The sequence below is a fragment of the Crinia signifera genome, chromosome 3 (assembly GCF_055691185.1).
Source record: "Crinia signifera chromosome 3, ASM5569118v1, whole genome shotgun sequence".
Taxonomy (NCBI): Eukaryota; Metazoa; Chordata; class Amphibia; order Anura; family Myobatrachidae; genus Crinia; species Crinia signifera.
The window spans coordinates 255,709,275-255,734,318 of NC_139219.1; the positions used below are offsets into that span (position 1 = coordinate 255,709,275).

The 25,044-nt window shown below is 40.5% G+C and overlaps 1 protein-coding gene across 3 annotated transcripts in view; it reads left to right on the forward strand.

Annotated features, from left to right (window-relative positions):
- The window catches only part of PLCH1 (phospholipase C eta 1), a 155,832-nt gene extending 137,759 nt beyond the window's left edge, over positions 1–18,073 (forward strand). For 2 of the 3 annotated variants that reach the window (XM_083177900.1, XM_083177899.1), the window contains exons 16-24: positions 788–967; positions 2,523–2,630; positions 2,822–2,946; positions 5,524–5,608; positions 7,979–8,125; positions 11,794–11,873; positions 12,350–12,409; positions 12,757–13,102; positions 15,749–18,073. In XM_083177900.1, coding sequence (XP_083034026.1) covers positions 788–967; positions 2,523–2,630; positions 2,822–2,946; positions 5,524–5,608; positions 7,979–8,125; positions 11,794–11,873; positions 12,350–12,409; positions 12,757–13,102; positions 15,749–17,751 — 3,134 coding nt within the window. In that variant the 3' untranslated portion in view covers positions 17,752–18,073. Of the gene's footprint in view, positions 1–787; positions 968–2,522; positions 2,631–2,821; positions 2,947–5,523; positions 5,609–7,978; positions 8,126–11,793; positions 11,874–12,349; positions 12,410–12,756; positions 13,103–15,118; positions 15,132–15,748 lie in introns of all 3 variants that reach the window. The other variant, XM_083177901.1, reaches the window with a different exon arrangement.
- Positions 18,074–25,044: the final 6,971 nt, after the last annotated feature.

A 25,044-nucleotide genomic window follows, 5' to 3' on the forward strand; every position in this document is an offset into this window, starting at 1 on the left:
ATAATTCCTGCACTTGATTGGAATACAGTAGTCTCTCCTTTATGGCATCCATTGAACTACACAGCAATAGTATACTACATATGGTCATGGCCGTAATAGGCATAGTCTGCTCAACAAGAGTATATTGAGCCCATTTATCCATGAGCTTTACCTATTTTAAACTTGTTGTATATTATAAATGGGGCTGCAGCAAATCAGCTCCCAACTGTCATTTTTCAAAAAAGGGGTGATTGACTAGAGCACCATTTATCGTATGAGTTAAAAAAAAAATGAAAAAAAGAATATTTGCCAATTCACATCGGTCCCTACTTCATGAAGAGGTTTTTTTTTAGATTTCAAGTATTAAAATGATATACAGTAGGGATAATATCAGCACCAGTCAGGGATGGTTTGGAGAATCAGAAATCCTGTACATGCTGAAGTAGAGACTGTGATGTTCTGGATAGAAGGGGTTTATAGTACATAGAAGTAACGGTTCTGTGTTTGGTACCTGCTTAAATAACATCATGTTTGTGTGATACAATTTTGCCTTGGATCTAACCACTTTTGACTAGTTTTAAAAACTTTGTTAACGTTGAATTTTATATTACATTGTGTAAATATGTCAAAACCCATAAAAAAAACAAACGTCAAGCTTTTTTAGTTATTTTAGTGAAGACTCAGAGGGCCATGTTTCTGTTAATGATGTTTAGTTCTTCCACATATGTCTCCTCAGCATTATGAGCTGTGCCCACTTCCTGTTTGCTTGAAATGTCCATTTGTAATTCTACTCTTGGTTGCATTTCAGGGTCCTCAGGAAATGTCTTGTCGTTCAGTGAGACCAGAGCTCATCAAGTGGTTCAACAGAGGTCAGATCAGTTCATGTCTTACAACCAGAAGCAGCTCACCAGGATCTATCCATCAGCCTACCGGATCGACTCCAGTAACTTTAACCCTGTACCATATTGGAATGCTGGGATCCAGCTAGGTGTGCATCAGCATATGTGTATAAGTGTATAAGTACTGTTTCTGTTTACAATACATATACTGTATATATTATAACATTGACTATTATGTAAAGCAGAACGTGTTGTTTGCTTGGCATTATTTAAAATAACTAGGCAAAATGTTCTGCTTTATTGATCTTTGTACTTGTAACTTCAGAAGTATCTTAGGTTGTTATGTATCTCCAGCATGTGGATGGAACTCTCTTCCTGGAGAGGTGGTGTTGGCAGATACAATAAATACGTTCAAAATAAGGTTGGACAAGCATTTATTGGATAAAAATATCCAGGGGTACTAATAAGAACCATATTCTGTCTTTTACAAGGGATAAGCTATTAAAACGTAGGTTGAACTAGATGGACGCAAGTCTTTATTCAGCCTTATCTACTATGTAACTATGTAACTATGTAACTGGAAGTCAGAGACTGGAGAATTAATTATTCATGACACCAGGTCCCCACAGCACAGAGCAGTGGATTCAGGATTCTGGGAAAATCCTGCACATCTTTATGAAACAAGATGTATCCAACCTGCTCAGTTCAATTTTGTTAGGGTCTTATAAGAAAATGTATCTACCATACTGCAGATGTTGTAAGTGATCATTTTGCAGCTGAATATTGGATGTGAATTTGGCTGCAATACTGTTGGATTTGGGCATTGCTTCTGTGTGTGGGATAGAAGCATGAATTCTCTCAACTTTCAGAAACAAGACTTCATTTTGTAGACTTAGATGATTAAAATTCAATAACTTGATATAGAACAAAAAATATTGGGGTCAACCCAGTACAGAAAGTTAGAAAATACAAACACTAAGCACGAAGAACATTGCTATTCAGGACAATTATAATAAACTCTGCAATTTAACATGGAGTAAAATGTAGGTGTTTACCATAATTTTTGTCAAAAGACACTGTCTGGTCTCACCGAACAAGTGGCCTCATCAACTAGGTCCCTAACAGTCCCAAGGTTCAATTCCAGAGTCTGGAAGGGGGGGGGGGGGGGTCTTCTGTGGTTTACTTGCTTAATGATTAGCAACATTAAGCAACAGTCATTAGAATGGTGTGAGTAGAACAAAAGAGAGACTTAAGGTGTCCATACATGGTACAGTTGCTGGGTGCAATGAGATGTGCAATCCCGTCACACATCTCATCTCACAGCTCAAAAAGTATGTGGTGCACATACTTTTGTACTAGATCTATATAAGAAACTGTAAATAAATAAATAAATCTCATCTCATCATCAAAACCTATGAGATGCGATGCAATATTGTACCGTGTATGGGCACCTTTAAATATTAAAATATATAAGGTACATCCTCTAGGGGCAACTGAGTGACACACCTAATGTATTGATATTATTGATTAATTTACAGTTTCTTATATAGCGCACACATATTCCGCATGACTTTACAGAGAATATTCGAACATTCACATTAGTCCCTGCCCCAGTGGAGCTTAATGTCTATATTCCCTATAACATGTACACACACTGCTCGTTCTCTGTTTTCCACATTTTCTTAGAATTCTTTCTTCCTACAGTGGCACTCAACTACCAGACAGAAGGACGCATGATGGAATTAAACCGTGCAAAATTCAAGGTGAATGGCAGTTGTGGATATGTCCTTAAGCCTCAGCAGATGTGCAAAGGTATTACATTCTTTTAATTGTTAGATGCAAAAATGTCATATATGTACATTAGAAGACTGTTAATAGTGTTTAGTAAATTCAGAATCCAAATGAGAAGTTATTTTATTTCCGAATATGTTTAAGTGGATTTGTGCCTATGCTTTTTTATATGTTTGGTCATTTATGTTTTCATGTTTTTTATACTATTGTAGGTGTGTTTAATCCATTTTCTGGAGATCCACTACCCACAAGTCCTAAAAAGCAACTTATTCTAAAGATAATCAGTGGTCAGCAATTACCGAAACCTCCAGATTCCATGCTTGGTGACAGAGGAGAGGTGAGACTGATATACTCTAGAGCAGGGGTCCTAAAACTATTTTGCTCTGGGACCCCATTAGACAATGAAAATCATTACAGGACCCCAGCAAGGTCCTGCAGAAGGTCATCACATCACATGTGTAGTCAGCAGATCGCACAGACAATTCAACTGATTTTTCAGACTTCTTGAATCACTAACTGAGATTAGAAAAGTCATCCGCCTGATGGTCAGCAACATGGAGTCGTGACCCCATTCTGAGAAGGTCGGGACCCACTTTGGGGTCAGGACCCACAGTTTGATAAGAGTGCAGATATTGCCCGTAGCAACCAGTGAGCTTTGAGATAGCATTGAGATGAGAATCTTTGCTATTGCTGGAAGCATTAAATCCGAACTGAGATCATCTACATCACTGAAAACATTTTTTTTTTTATTGTGCTTTCTCTGCTGTGGGGATTCAATTAGGAGCAGGATTTAGTCAGCAAGAAAAAGTTTTTGACCTTGGACCCAATTTTGGGTGACCACAGGTATGTATGCTCCCAATAGCTAGGACCTTGCACCCAATGTTAATGTTGCAAGAGTAACAGAGCAAGTGCCAATGAACTTTCCTAGAAATAAGGATTTTTTTTTCTCTGGGGTATGAGATAAAAGATGAAGTGATTTCTAGAGAAATCACCCTGTCTTATTTTTCTCTCCCCTAATTGAATCTTAAAAACCCTGCAGCTGTGGGAAAAACCCAGTGTTGCAAGTGTTTTTGTTAAATGTTCCACTCTAATGTGCCCATACACTGCTGCGACGTCTCGCAGCAGTGTTTGGACACCCGATACCCCTGCAAGCCGGACCCATGCAATCCGTTGTGATGGATCGAATCCGTCCCTGCTTCCCGCCAGCTCCAGAACGGGTGGTCGGACAGCCAGCCGGTCCAACCACCTAGTCGGGTCCGATGCGCACGGGACCGCGCATCGGACCCGACTGCGTGTCAGGGAGAGGCGATTTGGTCCGATTTAACGGGCCGATTGGTCGCAATCGGCCAAAATCGGACCAAATCGCCTCAGTGTATGGGCACCTTTAAATTGAATTCCCCCTATAAGGCAAGTATAACAAGTGTAACAGATAAACGCTGTGTCACAGAAAAGATGCAAACTGAATCCTGAGGATCCCTTATAAAGACACATACTGCATTTTCATAATTGTATTGAAAATGCAATGGAAATAATGTACCACGTAGTGTAAAATTTAATAATATTAGAAAACACCAGGGTTTTCCATGACCACATAAAATTACAAGGCTGGAGGCCAAGTGTTTTTATATAGGTTGCGGAACTCCAAGATGACTTCTAATATCTGTTTTATTTTACAGTATGAGGTACAATATTCCTTTAAATTCACAAGTTTTAATTTGAAACAGAGCAAGTTCATGTATGGGGCGAGGTTGATCAATGACTAAGGTAAGGCGTTTTACCTTCACTGACAGTTCTGCTTTCATTACGGAACACTTAAGTCATGTGACACAAGTGACATCAACTGCTAACTATAATACAAAGATGTATCAAACCTTTGAGAGAGATCAAATGGAGAAGTTGTCCAAAGCAACCAATCAATCAGCTTCTATCTGTCCTGTATCTAGCACAGTGTATTAAATGGCATAAGCTGATTGGTTGCTTTGAGAATATATTTTAAAAGTGTGACATCACTACTTACCAACTCTAAGAATATATCATTTACAGGATTCTTTTGTACAAGTATTTATGTCACTTGTGATTTATATTGGATATTCACTAATGTAACTTTCTACGAATTCTCAAAAATATCCACTTCATTTACTTATCTGATATTATACAAATATTTTACACAATGATCATCAATGTAATCAACAATTTTAATAGACACATTTATTACTGATGTGCAAATTATCCACAAAAATGCCAATGTCGCTCACATTTGTTACATAAATCAAATAAAAATGTGTAACAAAAACATTATATTTCCTATATAAAGGTAAACATTAAAGGTCATTTGATGAATAACAATGTTTGCTTGGCAATTTTCACACCAATTTTGACAAATTCACTTGGCACTCAAAGGGGGTATTCAGTGTGCCACTGCTATGCCCGACGGGGGAAATAGCGGCGGCTCCTTATTCAATGCTGTCTTTAGCGACAACATTGAAGCGTGATCACGGGAGAACGTGCTAGACTTTAGATGTTGTCAGCCTGTTCTGCCGTTAACGGCCGTGGATTGTCGCAATCCTGGCTTCAGATCGACAATCCACGGCCGTTTTTGCGGCCACGCCCCTTTGTGCCAATCGGGAGGCGGGACATTGAATCCCGCCTGTCGTTCACCTGGCGCTCAAAACGCAGCGGCTGTTGGGAGGGATCGATAGCCGCGATCCTGGATTGAATACCCCCCAAAGGGTTAATGCCACATAGCATTTTACTGTACATTGGTTTGTCATCCCCCGTATCACGCAAGTGTGTATGCAGGGGACAATGCAGGATCCTGTAGCCTTTAACTGCAAGTAGTTGTGTAATGAGACAGACAGCATAACAATGATTTAGGAAATACTGAGTTTATAGTGTTGTATGTTGTTTCTTTTAGATCATTGACCCTTTTGTGGAAGTAGAAATTATTGGTTTGCCTGTGGACTGCTGCAAAGAACAGACTAGGGTGGTTGATGACAATGGTCAGTTATTGCTATTGTTGTTTCCTAATATATTTGTGTTTGCCTAGGACAAATTCCTGTAATGTGTACTAGTCTAAGTATGTGTTTCACAATTTTTTGTTTACTAATTATACTTATTATTATAGTAAAAGTATGACACATATTAGTATATTTGATGCAAGGTGGTTGGAACATTTTAATTCATGTTACATACAGTACAATGGACCTTATTGCATCCTGTGATAGACGCTATGGTTCGGGAACATAACAGATTTGTTGACCATATTAAAGACACGCTTGCCTATTTTTGGGTAACACTTGATTTTCTGCACTGAACCATTGGGTTACATCTAACAAGCTTTGCCCATATGATTTGCTGTATGTACTGTAGATATGGAAACAATATAAAATTTTTGCGAGTACAGTAGAAGCCCTCAATTGTTCATTTTAACATATGTAATTAGGTTTCGTGCTCAAGCAGTAGTTTTGCAGCCATTTTTGGAATAATTTCTAAATCTTCTTCCCTCTCTAACATTAAATTACAGAATGTGGTTGTGGAGGATAAAAACATTAGCTACAGACGGCTGCCTCCACATTAATTAAAAGTAACAAGATAATGTGTATAATTTAGACAGCAATGGTTTGAAGTTTCAAAAAAGCTTAGTGTTAAAATGTTTTATCATAACTTAGTCTACTTGTTTAATGCCTGAAATATACAGTATGTAAATGAAGTGAGCACAGCCCTCTCTAAAACATGCGAGTAACAGTGTTCCGTGTACTGAACAAAATGGAGAAAGGAAGAGAACACTGTATAATCCCATACACCAGGGATTCCCAAACTTTTTTGAATGATGGCACCCCAACGCATCAGAATTTTTTTCTTGGCACCCCTAGGCTAAAGGTTTCTCATTGAGAAAATAGATGAAAAACTATTGTCTTATACCGTGGAACTATGTGTCCCAGCAAGCCTCCCCCGCATGCTGTGACTTGGAGAACCACAAGTCCCAGCATGTGGGGCATTAAAGGCCCCCCTGGCACTTGTAGTTCCACAGTAAAATAAATAGTTAAATAAACACACACTGACACCCATTAAAACTTTAATACATCCAAAGCCCACACATACTGATACTTACAGTACCTATCTTGAGCCCGTAGGTAGGTCTCAGGGTGTGCTCCTGCGTCCGGGGGTCCAGGGCTGTAGAGTCCGGGGCTGGTCCGGAGTCTTGGGCTCCAGGGCTGAAGAGTCCTGGGTCCAGGATCCGCAGAAATCCATAGGGGGACCTGTGGAAGAAAATCCTACTCACCAAGGTCCTCAGGAGAAGATCTGTCCTCTTGTTTCGACGTAGTCCAGGTCTTCTTTAAAAAAAAAAATGCGTCTACTCCCGCTGCTACCCGTCTGACGAACTAGCCGGAGAGATGCTGATGCTCCATCTTCAGCATCTCTTCTCCGAATGATTCTATTTAAACTTTTAATAGGATGCACTTTGTTTATTGTTGAATAGTACATTTTTGGAAGATATAAAATATATTCCTGTACCTGTATTCCTCAGTACAGCTGTATTGTGCAGTAGCACAGCACTATAGCATCTGCATTGTCAGCATAACACATTATAGAAATAATAATCCACATCATTTTCTCATACTGTCACATTGTCAAGTTATGTAACTGTATTTAAATCACTATGGTGGCACAAAAACAAAGGTTGAGTATCCTTTATCCGGATATCTGTTATCCAAATTATTCCAAAAAACATTTTTTGATAAAAGCTCTACTGGGGACGTATGTAACTGGCACTACTGGGGACATCTGTAACTGGCACTACTGGGGACATCTGTAACTGGCACTACTGGGGACATCTGTAACGGGCACTATGTGCAAGAAATCAATTGCTTAGCATTCACATTCAGGGGTGATTCTGGATTGTTTGCAAAAGAAAGATCCTTCTTTAATGAGCAAAACCATGTGCACTGCATGCGTGGCTGATGTAATATATTTAGAGAGAGCTACGTTTGGGTGAGTTATTTTGTTTCTGTGCAGGGTAAATACTGGCTGCTTTATTTTACACTACAATTTAGATTTCAGTTTGCACCTCACCCAAACTCAGCCCCACCTTCAGTGCACATAATTTTGTCCATTAAAAAGTCGTTTGCTTTTGCAGATTAACCTGAATCACCCCACTCACTGCCTAAATAAGTACATTCTGTAATACGGAATACTCTGTTATTCAGACCACAATATATCTTGGTCCGAGTGTTTTGGATAATGGATACTTAATCTGTATTGGGAAAAATATATACATTAAAATATAATAACTGTGATCCTAAATCCACGCACCTTTTTTCGTCCCCATAATGCTGAGCATGGATTGTATATTATGCTGTATTTTTTAGGTTTTAATCCCGTGTGGGAGGAGATCCTCACTTTTACAGTCCACATGCCGGAAATAGCACTTGTAAGGTTTTTAGTATGGGACCATGATCCGATTGGACGGGATTTTGTTGGACAGAGGACAGTGGCCTTCAGCAGCCTCTTGCCAGGTATGCACCACGATTATTGCACAAGGGTTATTGATAGTTTTAATTTGAAATATTAATATGAATCATATAAAGTAGAAAAGAACATACTGTGCATTTATTACTCCCATTCCAAAATAATGGAGAACGTAATCTTTCACATCACCCTTAATTTTGGGTTTCAGTCTGTTAATGAGGATATAAATTGAGAGGCCCAAATGGTGGATGTGTAGTGGATAGTGTGACATTTTATTGTACCTGATAATGTACTAATTATTATGTTATCAGGTTTCATAGGCGTGCGCAGCCCATATTATTAGGGGGTGCACCATCAAAGGGGTGTGTCTAGCACCACCTATTGGGCATGTCTAGCATTGCCCAGTGGGTGTGTCTAACACTGCCAATCATGCATGGTTACCATCATCTATTGGTACTCGCTAAAATATAAAATGTCTCTCAGCCAAAACATAATCTCCGGCCTATTTCAGTTTTAATATTGTTATTACTCTGTATAATAGTACATGCATATAAAGTAAAAAATATATGGATTATACAGGTACAGTATATAGTAATATGACAACGGTCTAGTACAATTAACAATGCAAAACACAATTGATTGATGGGCACTAATTTTAATGGAATACAGGTCTAAAAAGCAAAAGACTTTGGTAAAAGTTATTGCTGGTATTGCTAGCGGCAGGGAGTTTTTTATAAGGGTGGGCACAGCATTTGGGGGTGCCTGTGCACCCCTAACACTCAATGTGCGCACACCTATGTCAGGTTTCAGAATATTACCCTGCACCACATAATGTAACATTAACCATAGGTACTGTATATTAGATTGTGAGGAGTCCAAAGTTATAAAATATGTATAGTAAAGGAATTCTACCAGTGGAATGTCTATCACCTGGGGCAGTGGCTCCCAAACTTTTTTGAATCACGGCACCCTATAGTATCAGAATTTTATCCACGGCACTCCTAGGCTAAAAGTTTCTTATAAGAACTTAAGAAACAAATCTGAATTAAATAAATTGTGTTTATTAAGTCATCTTTAGGTTTACTTATGCGGTGAGGCACTTAATTAGCTTCTGTACACATATTTTATGATTGGCAGCCATAAGCACTTATTTGCTTGTTATAATTACCATAATTCATTTGAATAGGATTCCCAGGCATCTCTGGGTGCCACGGCACACAGTTTGGGAACCACTGTCCTGGGGTATACAGGGTACATAGCAGCAGACAACATAGTCTTTTTGAGGAGGGTAGGGGGAGAAAATTTGGCACAGTTACATACAGTAGGGCAAAAAGGTAGTTGTGTATTATCACGGCACCCGATTTCATCTAAATCACATACGATATCGCATACAATTTAGTGGCCGATTTGCGGCCGATTCGATCCGCAATGCGATTTAGCGGCCGATTTGCGGCAGATTTTCAGCTTATTTTCCGCGATTTCCTGCCAATTTGCATGCTATTCCATCCTTGCATACCCCCTCTATCCAAGTCAGCCCGAAGCGTGGTGAGCGTCCTCCCGACCTGTTCATACCCCCCACTATCCACGTCGGTGTGGAGCTGATTTTATAAAGCGTGGCGAGCACGGCGAGCCACCAAGCCCGAAGCGTTGGGAGTGCAGCGAGCCCCGCAAGGGTACGCGGAAAACGATCCCGAAGTGTGACTCGCGGGGCTCGCTGAGCTCGCCACGCTTCGGGCTCACTTTATAAAATCAACTACATGCCGACGTGGATAGTGGGTGTATGAACTGGTCAAGAGGACACGACCGCGTCCCCTCGTGGGGCTCGCTGTGCTCGTCACGCTTCGGGCTGACTTGGATAGTGGGGGTATGCAAGGATGGAATAGCATGCAAATCGGCTGAAAATCGCGGAAAATTGGCCGCTAAATTGCATCCGATTTTTGCATGCGATTTGCGGCCGATTTTGCGGGCGCCGTGATAATACGCAAATACCGGCAGATATGTTAATTCAGTGCTTAAACCGAATGGCTGGGTTCATGGGGGCACAGATTCAGATAACTCTCTCCCTTCACAGCTGCATTACATTCTACCAAGTCTAAACTGGCATCTGAACATTTCCAACTTTATATGATGCATCTTCTATTTATGACTTCCTGGTTAGGGATGCCAATCCCGGGGCATTTTTTTCAATCCCAGATTTCGGGGTTGAAATATGCTCAATCCTGGGATTCCCAAAATTCCGGAATTGGCTTCCATAATATAAAAAAGTGCCCGGCCACCCCACATAGTTACCTGCATAGCCGGTGGGTGCAGCAGGGAGCCTGGCGGGTTGCAGCATGGAGCCTGGTGGGGATGCAGCACTTAGCTTGGCAGGCGGAAGGCTGGGATCAGTGCCAGGACAGCTACACGGGCAGAGGGGTGGAAGCGGGCTGAGCGGCTGTGTGTACTGCGCACCGTGACCTGTGACTAGGTCGCACTGCACAGAGCCGTATAGTCGAGGATGGGCAAAGCCGGGCAGTGCCTGAGCGAGTGCTCAGATGCTGACCAGCATTAGACTGCGCATGCGCAGTCTAATCCCGAAAACCCGGGATTGGAAACTCCAATCCTGGGATTGAAATCCCGTCCATTTTGGGGCCAAATCCGGGGATCCCGGGATTTGCCACCCTTCTCCTGGTCTTTTATCGTTATAATAAATTCACGGTACTTGTGTAGAATCACGGCTCCCACAATGTCCATCGCATAGCAAAAAATCGCATGCGATTTTTAACAGAAATGCATCCAAATGCATTGAAATGTATCAAACATGTTCAATGGCCCCCAAATGTAATTTTTGAGGCTGTACCACCCCCACTATCAACGCAAACCCAAAGCGTGGCGAGCGCAGCAAGCCGGCAAGGGGCGGCGGTACGCGTCCTACGACCTTTACATACCCCCACTATCCACGTCGGCGTGGAGTTGAGAATAGAAAGTGTGGCGAGCGCAGCGAGCCCCGCGAGGAGACATGGATACCTTCACAGGTATACGCATCCCCTCGCGGGCTTCACAGGTGTCTGCGTCCGCTCGCCACGCTTCGGGCTCGGTGGCTCGCTGCGCTCGCCACACTTTCTATTCTCAACTCCACGCCAACGTGGATAGTGGGGGTATGAAAAGGTCGTAGGACGCGTACCGCCGCCCCTCACGGGCTCGCTGCGCTCGCCACGCTTCGGGTTCGCGTTGATAGTGGGGGTGGTACAGCCTCAAAAATGACATTTGGGGACCATTGAACATGTTTGATACTAATTTCAATGCATTTGGATGCATTTCTGTTAAAAATCTCATGCGATCGTATCGCATGCGATCGCATGCGATTTAAAAAAAATGCTTACAAACTGCAAAAATCGCATGCCATCGCATGCCACTACATATGGCATGCGATGGCATGCGATGGGAGCCGTGAAAGTACACAAGTACCGTACCAAATTTACTTTTAATCAATTTTGAAAAGATATATACTAAACAAGGAAGAGCCTGAAGAAGTGTTTTTTTTATGATTTATGCACCTTGTTCCTTTCCTTGATATATGAAGTCTACTTTCTGCAATAATCTCCTTTGCAAACTAAGAAACCTTGCAGCACTGTGATTTATCCTTCCTTCTGTCCACTATAATCACATAGGCAGTCTTCTCTGGGGCATTCTTAATTATAAGCAGCATGTAATAGCTTTATTCAATCCCTACCAGGATACCGGCATGTTTACCTGGATGGTCTGACGGAAGCATCCATATTTGTCCATGTCACCATAAATGAGATCTATGGGAAAGTAAGTAACTTCATTTTTCTATGTTCTACACCTCTGTCTGTATCAATCAGTCAAATCTGCGCAGATAGTGTTAATCTCACAGACTTGATGGATCTTTGATCTGCATAAGAATCATTTTCTGGACAATTATGTGGAAGTGCTTCCTTAACAACTATGTGGAAGATTACACTTTTCTCCGGCTACTGAAAGGCCTTTGATATTGAGATGTGGGCCAGCTTTCCTGCCAGCTGTGCAGATCTTCTGCTCATTAATTGAGAGAATTTTCATACTGGCGTTTTACTTATTATCTACTGTTCTTCAGTATGGAACTTCAACTGAATGTACTGTAACTACCTAGGCTGACTGTAAAACAATATTTGTCAGATGCATATTATATGATTTATCTATGGATTCCCACTAAGTGGTACATCAGTGATGTGCGTGTTGGCATACTGTTATTGCAAGAGCTAAAATTTTGCATTTTTTCCCTATTTCAGTGGAGTCCTTTAATCCTCAATCCCAGTTATACTATATTGCACTTTCTAGGAGCCACAAAGGTACCCCATCATCACTGAGTACCAGTCGCATGATAACGCATTGTGTCATTACACATTCCGCTGGGAGCTTATTGGTTGTGGCAGTTTTTATGCATACTATTCACATTATATGCATATGGTTCATCTGTAACCCTTCCCATTGATACTTAGACATTGTATGCAAGCAACACCATCCAGATCATAATGGCTTTCAGTTCATACATGCATGAACTTGCTAGGCGATCGTGATTTCATTGGTAATTGGTCTTGACATCTCATCTCTTACAGTCCTCTTTCATTTGCACTTATTGCCACATTCACTAAGCACAGAGCAGAGTTTTAAATGTTTTTTTGTTTTCTGGTTACAGAATAGACAGTTTATTGGTCTTAAAGGGCTTTTCAATAAAAATACCAAGCACGGTTCTGTGGAGAGCAACGGTCATATACGGAAACGATCAATCGGAGACCGGATATTGCGTCGCACCGCCAGTGCACCTGCAAAGGGCAGAAAGAAGACTAAAATGGTCTTTCAAGAGTCAACAGAGAGTAAAGACCTTCCTTGTGAGGTGTCTGGTGCTAAGGAGAAAGACGTTGTAATGAGGAGGACTTCCAGAAGTCTGCAGGCTCGACCTGCGTCAATGCCAGTGGACAAACTACTTCTTGGGGCCTTTGAACCTTCTACATCAGACACCAAAATAAATGACATAGCTTCAGGTAACAGTGACTAACATTTCACTTGACAGTATGTCTCCTAGGAGCAGAGTTACTAAGCTTCAAAAAAGACAAATGGAGGTGTTGCCCGCATCAACCAACCAGATTCTGTTATTTTCTTGAATGCAATAGAGAAAAAGTAACTAAATTGTAATAGGTTCCTGTGCGCAGCACCTACTCTTTTAATTTCTAGAAGCTTTAGTAAATCTATACCTTAGTTATAAATGTCCACTGTATTTAGTGTACTGTTGTTGTTGTTGTTATTAATATTATTCTTCAAAGGTCTAACTATGCAGTGACTATTTTTATTTGAAAACCCTAGGGCTTAGACATCTTTGGCAAGCTGTTATGGCATTACAAATCCCACCCAGTATGCGCAGAATGATGTGCAGAAAGAGATAGCAAAATAGGATAAATAGTGATCCTGCTCTATTATTATTATTATAATTTTATTTATAAGGCGCCACAAGTGTTTTGCAGCGCCGTACAAAGGAACAATACAGGGAGACAAAACTTGGCATAACATTGAATAAATAATAAAAATAGGAGTACAAATAAAGAGCACCACAGTTCAATACACATTACATGTTAAATATAAGTAGTGAGGACTCAATCAACATATAGTACAACTAGAGGCTTGATGCCAGTGATGGAGATGAGTATGGAGTTGGAGTATAGGAGAGCTGTGAATGAAATGTGAAGAGAAGTGGGCTTTGACAACAGGAGGGAAGAGGGCCCTGCTCGGAGGAGCTTACAATCTAGTAGGAAGGGGAGACAGACAGATTACAAGAGGTGCAAGTGAGTGGGTGGTGGCTAGATAGCAGGATGTAAACAGCCAAGGGGTCGGAGAACCAGCTGGTTTATGCAGTGGAAGGGTACGCTTTGATGAATAGGTGAGTTTTAAGTCCTAGTGGTTGTGCAAAGCTGCTGGACATGAGCAGGAAGTTTAATTTTCAGAGGTTTTAGAAGTTGGAGCAATAGAACCGGTGGCACATTAGGGCATTCTCTCTGAAACATGAATTGCAACTGGAATTTAGTGTTTTTAATGATATAAGTTATGTTATTAAAGAGATCCAGCATATCCCAGGTCACCTGAGCCTGCTATCAGGTGTGCCCCTTACCCCTCCCCCACTCTGTCCAGCCCTGCCTCCTCTGTATCCTGCTCTTTAATGCTTTGCTCTACCTCTGCTTATATAAAAAACTTCTAGGGGGAGATTCTCTAAGCTAAAAATGCGGTAAAAACCCTGGGGTTTTTACCGCATTTTGGGATGCTGTAAGCATCCCCCACCGTCCTCCCCCCTAGTCCTCACAACAGGTAAACATTTACCCTTGTTGGGACACCCCCAGAGTTTTTAGCAAATACAAAAGTAGTGCTTTATTATCAAAGTAGTATACAATCCTGTGTCTGGACACTATAAAGACAAGGAACTAGGCTTTATAGTAACATATGCTTGAGATGGAGACCCGCTGTATATTCTACATTCAAAGGAGATGTGTAGTGAAAGCTAGTCAGGGTTTGCAACAGCAAATGCATTAGTTGCCATATTTGAGTCACCATGGTTACAAGAAGAAAGGAATTTGTCAGGCTTGTTGGAATATTTACATAGATGTACAGAATTTTATCTTCATTAATTCTTTTTATGTTATGTAATGCCCGCATGTATGTATTGGCAGCATGTTTCTCTGTATATTTTTTATTAAGTCTGCTGATACTAACGTTTTGGTCTTTTAATTGATGTTATTTGTTATACTTTCAAGAATATCCATTACAGTATATAGCAAGATAATGATTTTCTTTAAAAATCTAGATCCTTTTTACATTGCTTATGCTTAGCAGTTTACAATAAGTTCTTATCAGTTATCGCATACAGAACGTAGAATGATCTACACTCTGGTTTATGCGATGTTTAATTGGCATGGTTACATTCTTTTCATACTACTGGTTTATATTGTGCTAAACTTGTCTCTGATATATTTTAATGGTTGTTTTATTGTGTTTTCTATTACAAATCTAACTAGGACACTACTGAAGGTAACAATGTATTTTTAGTGTGGTATTCCATTACCATCACTTTCCCCTAATTACATCACATGCTGGATGTAATAGAGTTACAACAAAAACTCAAGTTCAGCAGTAACAGAATGGTGCGATCATGTGTTTTCATTTCATTCCAAAAGTTGTCTGCACTTTGCACATGAGCCATAATTATGTCCTTATACTTTTTTTACCAACATTTTCCATACATTTGTCTAGAAAGAGAATAGGGAGATATTCATCAGTTCTTTGAGAAAGGCAAAGTTCAAAGAGATGCAAGTATCAGCCAATACGCTTCTAACTGCCATCTTACAGGCTGTATTTGTAAAGTGGCAGATATGAGCTTATTGGTACTTTGGTGTCTATGTACTAAGAGAGATAAAGTACCTGCCAATCAGCTCCTACCTGCCGTGTTACAGGCTGGGCTTGAAAAATGACAGGAGCCGGTTGGAAGGTACTTTATTTCTCTTCAAGGCTTAGTAAATAGACCCCTTAATCTCTATACTATACCTGTCTCCAAACGTTGATAAACATTTCCCATAGTCTCTCCATATTTCAATACCATACTATGGGAAGCAATTTATTTTTAACTATTTTCTTTCTTAAATAAACAGGAAAGATGGAATGTAAGTTCCAAGACAAACCAGTGATGAAAGAATCATTGCCTGAAAATATCCAGAATCTTGCATGTCTTCCCAGAGATCCATGCCAGGCTAATGCCACAGCCAATGGACATGTTGTACATAAAAAGTGGCGGAGTTTACACTTTGACTGTGGAAAACAAAGTGATGCTGAGATCAAGGAATTTAAGGATCCTATTACAAGTGAATTAGATGACAAAAAGGATAAAATAGAAGATAAAGGCTCAAGTGTTATATATTCTACACAAAAATTATCATCAAACTCATCTTGCCAACTCAAATCACCAGCAAAAGAAGCCAAATATAATGAATGTGAATTGCTGTCTGTTACAGATTTGTCAAACACCATATTGACTGATGGAAAAAATTTACAATCTACTATAGCTCTTTCCGAAAATGATATTTCTCAGCTTATAAACGGGGTTTCCTCTGTCAATGAGAGCGAGCTTGGCAGCTCAATGTCAGCATTAATTAGGCAATTTGACGTCACTAATGACAAAACAAGTTTCACTTGTGTTTCAAGTTTGAATGGCATAAACAGTCACACAAACTTTTCTGAATATTCCGAAATCTTTACATCTGTCATTTCGACACCTAAAAGACAATCTTCTCTTTCAAAATATGTGGAAAACGTATTATACTCAAAAGATGAGACTACTATTTTTTCTAGCCCAGAAACATCAGAATATTCAATATACACAATTGTCAATGAAGAGGACCTTTCACCGGATGGTGATAATACATTGATGGATGCAAATGTTGTTAGAGTTGATGACATATTGGTAAGTGACTTAAAGAAGACCCCATGTACTTCGCACTATCCTGAATTAAAACCAAAGCCCACAAATATTCTCTATCCTGACTTAAAGCCAAAGATTCGGCAAGCAAGTTGGGAAGGTAACTTGCCCTGTGATTCAGTCCATCACACAAACTATCCCGCTAAAAGAATTCCTTCACAGCCAGCTGGAAATCGTTCTATTTCTGGCCCAATTGAAGTTAAGAAAGTATCTCAGGGTTTGCAAAGAGCACCTCATACCTTTGTTGAGCAAGACTTTAAACCGAGATCTTCCCCTTTGCCTTACCAGAATAATTTAAACGATGATAGCAATTCAAAGAAAATATATAAAAACCATACAGTACATGGCATTGTCCACTCACGGGGTGTCACTAATTCATTCAACGAATTAAAGCAACAACATGGAAACACTAACCTGTATCAAAATAGAGACCATGGCAAATACCTACAGAGCTTGTATGCACCAGGTGACCCACTATATGTTGCTCAAAGAGCCAACTATGGAACTTCTTACAACCCCGAGCACACCAGTTCCCATATTTCTTCAATCCATGGAACCAAGCAACCTAGTCCATGTAAGTCAAAAAGTCTGGGAGATCTGACTTCAGAGGACATCTGTTGTAATTTTGATAGCAAGTACAAACGGATCAATCGGGACTTCCTGCTGTCTGGCAATGCTGAAGACCAAACCTGTTATGCAAAAAGTAGACACCAGTCCACGGATGCATTAACTGAGCAGTTGCGGAAGCTGGTGTCTTATGATCAGGAAGACTGTAGTAAAACGTCATTGTGTGAGGAAGATGAGTGGGAAAAACCTAAACCTCTTGCACGGAAGCTGTCCTCCAGAAGTCAAAGTAGAGTGAGAAACATTGCTAACCGTGCCAAGGAAAAACAAGAGGCCAATAAGTTAAAACAAGTCAACATGCTTTCAAATGGTGTAGTTCTCCGGAACAAACCAGCATTTCATCCGCCTGTCAACAGACATTCCACTGGCTCTTACATAGCCAGTTACTGTAGTAACTTTAACACAGACAGCCTTGAAGGAAGGGGCATACCAGAGGGTGCATGTTCTTCCCAAACCTATAGGCATAATGATCAGTTTTACATAGATCACTTCACATATCAGACTGAGCCATGCAAAGACGATGAACCAGAAGTCTATTTCCTACTGAGATTGTAAATTTTACAAGGATCTCAATTCAATGTTGTTTACAAGATGTCGATTTAATTAGAATATCCCTCACTATTAAATTATATAGCGATAAGATCCTTTTTTTTTTGTCTCACTTAAAAGGTCTGTCTTCCTTTAGCTTTTAAGCTGCTCTTCCCTTCAGCAACTCTGTAAATATATTGTTGGATTTTTAACATGGATGTATACAGGGAAATACATGCATGCAGTCATATAACATCTATAAGTGTAACATGCATGTACATTGTAAAGGAGCAGTTCTGTAAACCTGCTCACACTAGCAAAATATATTGCAATAAAAATATTAAGTTTCCCTATTTTTGTAAATGTATTGATTTGTGATCTCAAATAAAAAAATGGTTTGGGGCTTATATCTACTATCTTGTAAAACAAGTTCCCGGAGGTAATAATATATTATTGCGTTATTCAGTTTTGTTTTTATCTTTTAACTGTTTGATGAGTCTTTCAGAAAGTCAGAACACTAAAATACATTAAATCAATGTTTGACATCTGTAGCAGTGAACGTATACTGAGATCTTAAAGTTCCTGGCTGCATACATAACAATTAAAGTGAATAATCTGTATTTAATGCCAGGTCCCTAAGGATGTCTGACAGAACAAAGCAGGTAAGAGCTGTAAGGCAGAAGTAGCTGCTAGGTGCAAGTTACAGTAATGTATTGGCTGCTGTGCCTTCCGTCTGTCTGATGCTGACTTCTTCTTGTCTCTTCTTTCTTCAGTCATCTCTGGAGGCTTGGAATTCAACAAGTCATAAAAGTGATTAGTATGATTGAGAACCATGGGATCTCATCATTATACAATACTTGTATGGGGTGAGGCATTAGGAGCACGGAATATATTTTTTGTAAATGGCACAGAGTGAGCACTATGCACCACATGTCTGTGTAAATGGGATTAGAGGAATGGATGGAGGCAGTTTTCTCATATGTCTTTTGTATGAGTAATCCGCTAGCAGGCTTAAGCAGTCAGTAACTGTGGGGTAGATGTATGAAGCAGTGATAAAGGAGAAGTATGCCAGAGGAGAAGTGGCAACCAATCAGCTGCTCTGTATAATTTTATATTATGCACATTACAGATGTTACTTCAGTGCTGATTGGTTACCATGGGCCACTTCTCCTCTGGCTCACTTCTCCTCACTTATCACTGCTTCATACAAGTACCCCTGAATCACATACAGAATTATCTTCTTAATATCTGGTTTGCAGCAAAGTAAATATTTTATTTTTTTAATCACAAGTTAATACAAGTGATAATGTTAGAAGATTTGTGTTAATCTAGTACTTTTTATATAAAAAAAGCCACAGCTTTTTCCATTTGTGTGCTGAAAATGAACAGAGCAGAAAACTAGTATGTATCAGATATACAGTGTCACGTGAATACCAGAGTTACGGTGTGGGACTGATGCGTGAAGGGAACATCGGAGGGGAAATGTAGCGGTAGGAGCCCATATTCAAGGGGCATAGCCAGCCACTGAAGAGGCTTGGCCAACCATTAGAGAGGATTAACCTGCAGACAACATGAACAACAGTGCCTGGGCCTACCCACTCATACATACATACATACATACATACATACATACATACATACATACATGATACCTCTTGGTGCGGCACTCCAAGCCCATAAAGAATTCCACTCTGGATGGCCAAGTATAGTTAACGTTTCAATGCCTTTTTATTGTCATTTTGATCAGGACCAATAAGAATAGTAACCAATAATAACTAGGCATTGAAACGTTAACTATACTTGGCCATCCAGAGTGGAATTTTTTATGGGCTTGGAGTGCCGCACCAAGATGTATCATGTATTTGTATAAACAGTGGAGGCACCCAGATAAGTAAATCACTGTTAAGAGAGTGCTGGAAACCTTGGACCGAGTAATACATAATTATATACGTATATATATATATATTCGTGGTTGTATGCCGGCACTCTGAATTGGCAGCTGCTCCGGTGCCTAGTCCATAGTGTACCATAGTAATCCAAATAAGGAGGCACTCGGAGACTGTATAATCAAACAAAACTTCTGTATTGAGGGTTTAGTACTTTCGAGAGCGAACTCTCGGCTGTAGGTGGTTCTGAGGACGAGAGTTCGCTCTCGAAAGTACTAAACCCTCAATACAGAAGTTTTGTTTGATTATACAGTCTCCGAGTGCCTCCTTATTTGGATTACTATATATATATATATATATATATATATATATATATACTGTATATATATATATACTGGTAGAAGACGAATCGGCACTCTAACCTTCAAAGCAAATGCCCTGGGTGCCAGCGATGAGAAGTGAATAAAGACAGAATAAGTCGTGTCACTCCAGGGGTCTTGGTAATAACGTTGTTATTTATGTAGAAGAGGGCAGAGATACATGTGGTAAATCGACGTTTCGATCCATGCAAGGATCGTTTTCAAGATAACATGTACATGCCTTACAATAAGCCCGCACGGCGGCGGGACCACAAATATATATACTTACCGGCTCCAGTACATCAAGCCAGCAACGGAGCGTAGCCGTCGCGACCTCTCCGGAGGGGAGGGGCGCATGCTACTGACGTCACTATCTACACCGCATAGCAACGCGGGCAGACGGAGAGCGTCCTCCGCAACTGGGTTGATTCCCTAAGGCCAGGCAACATGAGGCTCAGCATAAAATGCATAAACAATGACAATACAGCAGTGACAGTAGTCACTTGCTGGGCGCTATGTATGAAGCGCTGAATGTATAAGAAGGAAGGAGGTCAGCATATACGGACACGGAATAACTGGGGGTACAAGGGAGAGTGCAAGAGACATCATATACCCATAAATAAAGAGAGAAATAACGATTTAATGAAAAGTAAAAAAAATAAAAAAATATTAAAAAATAAAATAAAAAATATGAAAAAGGAGAAAGAGACATGAAAAATAAGCAGATCACAAGAAGATGTTCCAATTAAGGCGATCATTAAGTCCTTGGGGTTTGACAGTTTGTAGTTTGTGTATCCATTTCGTCTCGAGTTTAAGGAGAAGTCCGTCACGGTCACCACCACGGGACAACGGGGGTATATGGTCAATGAGGATGAATTTTATGTCAGATACATTGTGGCCTGCTTCCATATAGTGTCTAGCCACAGGTTGATCAGATGTCCTGTTGGTAATAGCACTAAAAAGTGTGGCCTGGGGGCCGAGTCAAAACCTGTGACATCCGCATGCATGATTTGGTCTTTTATATTCCTAGCCCTGGTGTAACAGGCCATCGGTCTGGATTGGTTAAAGCAGGGTAAGGTGGTGTCAGTCTTGACAATTGGCCATAGTGCGGTGGTGGCCCGTTGTACAATGGGACTGGACGTAGAGTACCTTTGTTTCCAAGGCAAAGTATTTTGTGATTTGCGAGTGGAGGTGGTCAAAAGTTGCGATCTGGGGGTTGCTAGAACCTCCGTTTGTGTTGCCCGTAGCTGTTTGAGGCCGTAGCCACGTTGTGCAAACCGTTCAACTACTTGGTTGGTGCTGGCAATAGCGGATTCCGGTGTACTGGAGATCCTCGCTACTCGCATAAGTTGTGACTTAGGGAGTCCTTTAATAAGACCCTTAGGGTGGTGGCTGGATGATAAGAGATTGGTGTTGCGATCCGTGGGTTTACTAAAGACTTCGGTGATAATTTTAGAGTCCCGTATGCTAACCTTGACATCCAAAAACCTGATGGAATGCGTTTGAATGTTAATGGTATATTTGATGGGGGAATCACTGGAATTGATCAGGAATACATGTTGTTCCAAGGTGTCCACGGGACCGGTCCACAGTAAAAACAGGTCATCAATAAACCGGACATACATGAGCACATATTGGTTAAATTGATGAACATTCAGAAATTTTTCATGTTCTTCTCTGAACATGAAAATATTGGCCAGACTGGGCGCCACAGGGCCCCCCATTGCACACCCACTGGTCTGCTGGTAAAAGCTTCCATCAAAGAAAAAGTAATTCCGCTCCAAAGTGAGCGTAAGTAGTTGTAAAAATAAGATATGATCCATGTCGTGGATGTTATTATCACGCAGGAATGCTACCTTAATTGGAACATCTTCTTGTGATCTGCTTATTTTTCATGTCTCTTTCTCCTTTTTCATTTTTCATATTTTTTTTTTATTTTTTTATATTTTTTTACTTTTCATTTAATCGTTATTTCTCTCTTTATTTATGGGTATATGATGTCTCTTGCACTCTCCCTTGTACCCCCAGTTATTCCGTGTCCGTATATGCTGACCACCTTCCTTCTTATACATTCAGCGCTTCATACATAGCGCCCAGCAAGTGACTACTGTCACTGCTGTATTGTCATTGTTTATGCATTTTATGCTGAGCCTCATGTTGCCCGGCCTTAGGGAATCAACCCAGTTGCGGAGGACGCTCTCCGTCTGCCCGCGTTGCTATGCGGTGTAGATAGTGACGTCAGTAGCATGCGCCCCTCCCCTCCGGAGAGGTCGCGACGGCTACGCTCCGTTGCTGGCTTGATGTACTGGAGCCGGTAAGTATATATATTTGTGGTCCCGCCGCCGTGCAGGCTTATTGTAAGGCATGTACATGTTATCTTGAAAACGATCCTTGCATGGATCGAAACGTCGATTTACCACATGTATCTCTGCCCTCTTCTACATAAATATCAAAGTTATTACCAAGACCCCTGGAGTGACACGACTTATTCTGTCTTTATATATATATATATATATATATATATATATATATATATATATATATATATATATATTTACACTGCAATATAGATCTCACAGTAAAACCCCTCACAAATCTAACTCTTTATGCACAAGTAACATCTACCCCACCTGCAGTGCACATGGTTTTGTCCAGCTAAAAAGGAATTTGCCAGAAGGAGTGAAACAGAATAAGGCCCCTGGTGCATGCTTTGTAAAGCTGCCCATACACTCTGCGATCCCGGCGTGCGTTGTGGGCTTAAATAGCATCCATCACATTGCATTACATTGCGATGTGATGAAAAGCAAGTACAAAAAGTATGTGCAGCACATACGTTTTGTACTGTGCGTTGAGGTGCCGCAGGAGCGCGCACCTCAAAGCACACATCGTACCGCCGGGATTGCAGCGTGTATGGGCGGCATAAGAGTGGAGGCTGCTACTTTAGACCTGTTAGCAGAAGTGCTGAGTGTTGCAGCCTCCTGCGATCCGTCCCTGGAGGCTACATTTGAGCTGCATTTATTACATGTTGCTATTTTTGTGTTATTCATTTCTTAATTACATTAGTGTAAATACAACTCTTCTGTGTGCCAGGTAGATGCAAAATACTGCTCTTTCTTCTGTTGGCGTAAGCTGATGCTTTTTTTTAATAACTTAAATTTCAAGTACATTACCAAGAGGCAAACACTCTGTAAATAGTGAGTACCACTATAAATGCTCCATTTCCAGCTCACTAACGTCATTTAAATAATCTTGTGCAAAATGAAATGATGTTATTACACATGGTGCGATGAAGCAGATAGCTCACTCTGCAATCCCAGAGCTTCACAGGTCTCCCATCAGGAAGTGCTACGCTGCAGCACCGACACATCCAGGTATACATGGGGGCACAGTCACACTGTAGGCTAGGCTGACAGCTTACACTATCAGCAAAGTCTGTGAAGATAGTGCATTAAATAAAAATAATATTTAATATGCAATAGGTGTTAAAATGATATGACATCATATTCTCTGTACAACTTTGTGTAATATGATTGGCTCTATATAACAATATAAGAGGGACCTTTTTTTGCTTGTACTGATGTGTTTCCTTGATTTATGCATTGAAAACTTCCATTTCTACATGTGTGCCTTAGCCATGCTTTATGCATGAGGAATGATTACATTTTATATATTGTACTGATCTGTCTTATGGCAGGTACTCGGACTCTTAGCACACCCGGCCCTGCTGATTTACTGGCTGGAATGTCTCTGATAATCAGTCATTTTAGCATGTACCTGTTACTCTGGTCGAGCCCAGCATGGCACTGCCATCTTGCCTGAAGTCAGCTATTGTGGGTAATTACAGTAGCTTTTTATCTCATGACTTAAGTGTTAGAGCACCCTATTTGAACCATTCTCCGGCACCTGCTCATCGCCAGGACAACTTTTTTCAAGCTATTCTTGTTCCGTGCATCAGAAGCTGTTTTCTGACTTGTCCAGCTGTCACAGCAGATGTATATGCACCTAGTATGTTAATAGACTGATTCATCGAGTGCCTCATACAAGTGCTCATGTGCTCTAGACTCCAGTAGTATAGCTACCTCTGCCAGATAGTAACCTTAGCCTAATATTACTATTATTGTTCTTTAGGCGCAGGGGCCAAATGTGCGGCTGAATGAGAAGCATCATTCCACCTGCTAGTTTTACTCCTCCATACAAGCCAATCTTAGCCATACTTTAAATATGTAGAACTATATTTTGTGCTGATCTGTGTGCCTTAGCCATGACTGTTAAATCTCTGTATTTTGTACTGTTACGCGTTTTAGCCATAATGTCTGTATGTGAAACGCTGACATTTCTATAATTTGTACGGTACAAAGTCTTTATTATTTCGACATTAGCCCCATGAAATGAGCAGAAATAACGGAAGCTTCAGCAGTTCTACACAAATTAAATGTGCTCCAGTTGCTGTTTTGTAATCACATCAAAGCGCACTTCTTCTGCCTCTTCAAGCCCGATACAATAGATTATGGAAATGCTGTGTCTTGGTTGAGGGCATAATAGCTACAAAATAAGTACATTGTGTTGCTTTGTACACTGTATAGTAAGCACAGTTAGCATCTATAAAGGTATTCCATATAAAGTATAAAATATAATATAAGGCGCCCATTCATCAAATGAATTTAAGGGATATTACCGCAAAAACACCAGTTTTCTGTGGTACCCAACAATATTGTAGCATGTAGGGACCGAAGCAGATAACTCCAATGTCTGCCACAATTCTTCAATTGCTGACACCATAGCCTTGTATGGGATCTTCTAAACCAGTGATTTTCAACCTTTTTACCTTGCAGCACACTAAATAAGATTTTAAAATTGCCAAGGCACACCATGAGATCCCCACAGGGAAAAACACATTGACCCCCATAGGAAAAAACAAAACCTATTGGCCTCCATATAAAAATATCACACTGATCCCCACAGGTAACAAAACTGAAAAACATTGGCCCTTTACATGAAAAGAAGAAACCAGTAAATAACAGTTAAACTGGTGGTGGCTGTAAACTGGTTTCGGCTTCTTTAGATCTGAGGGGCAC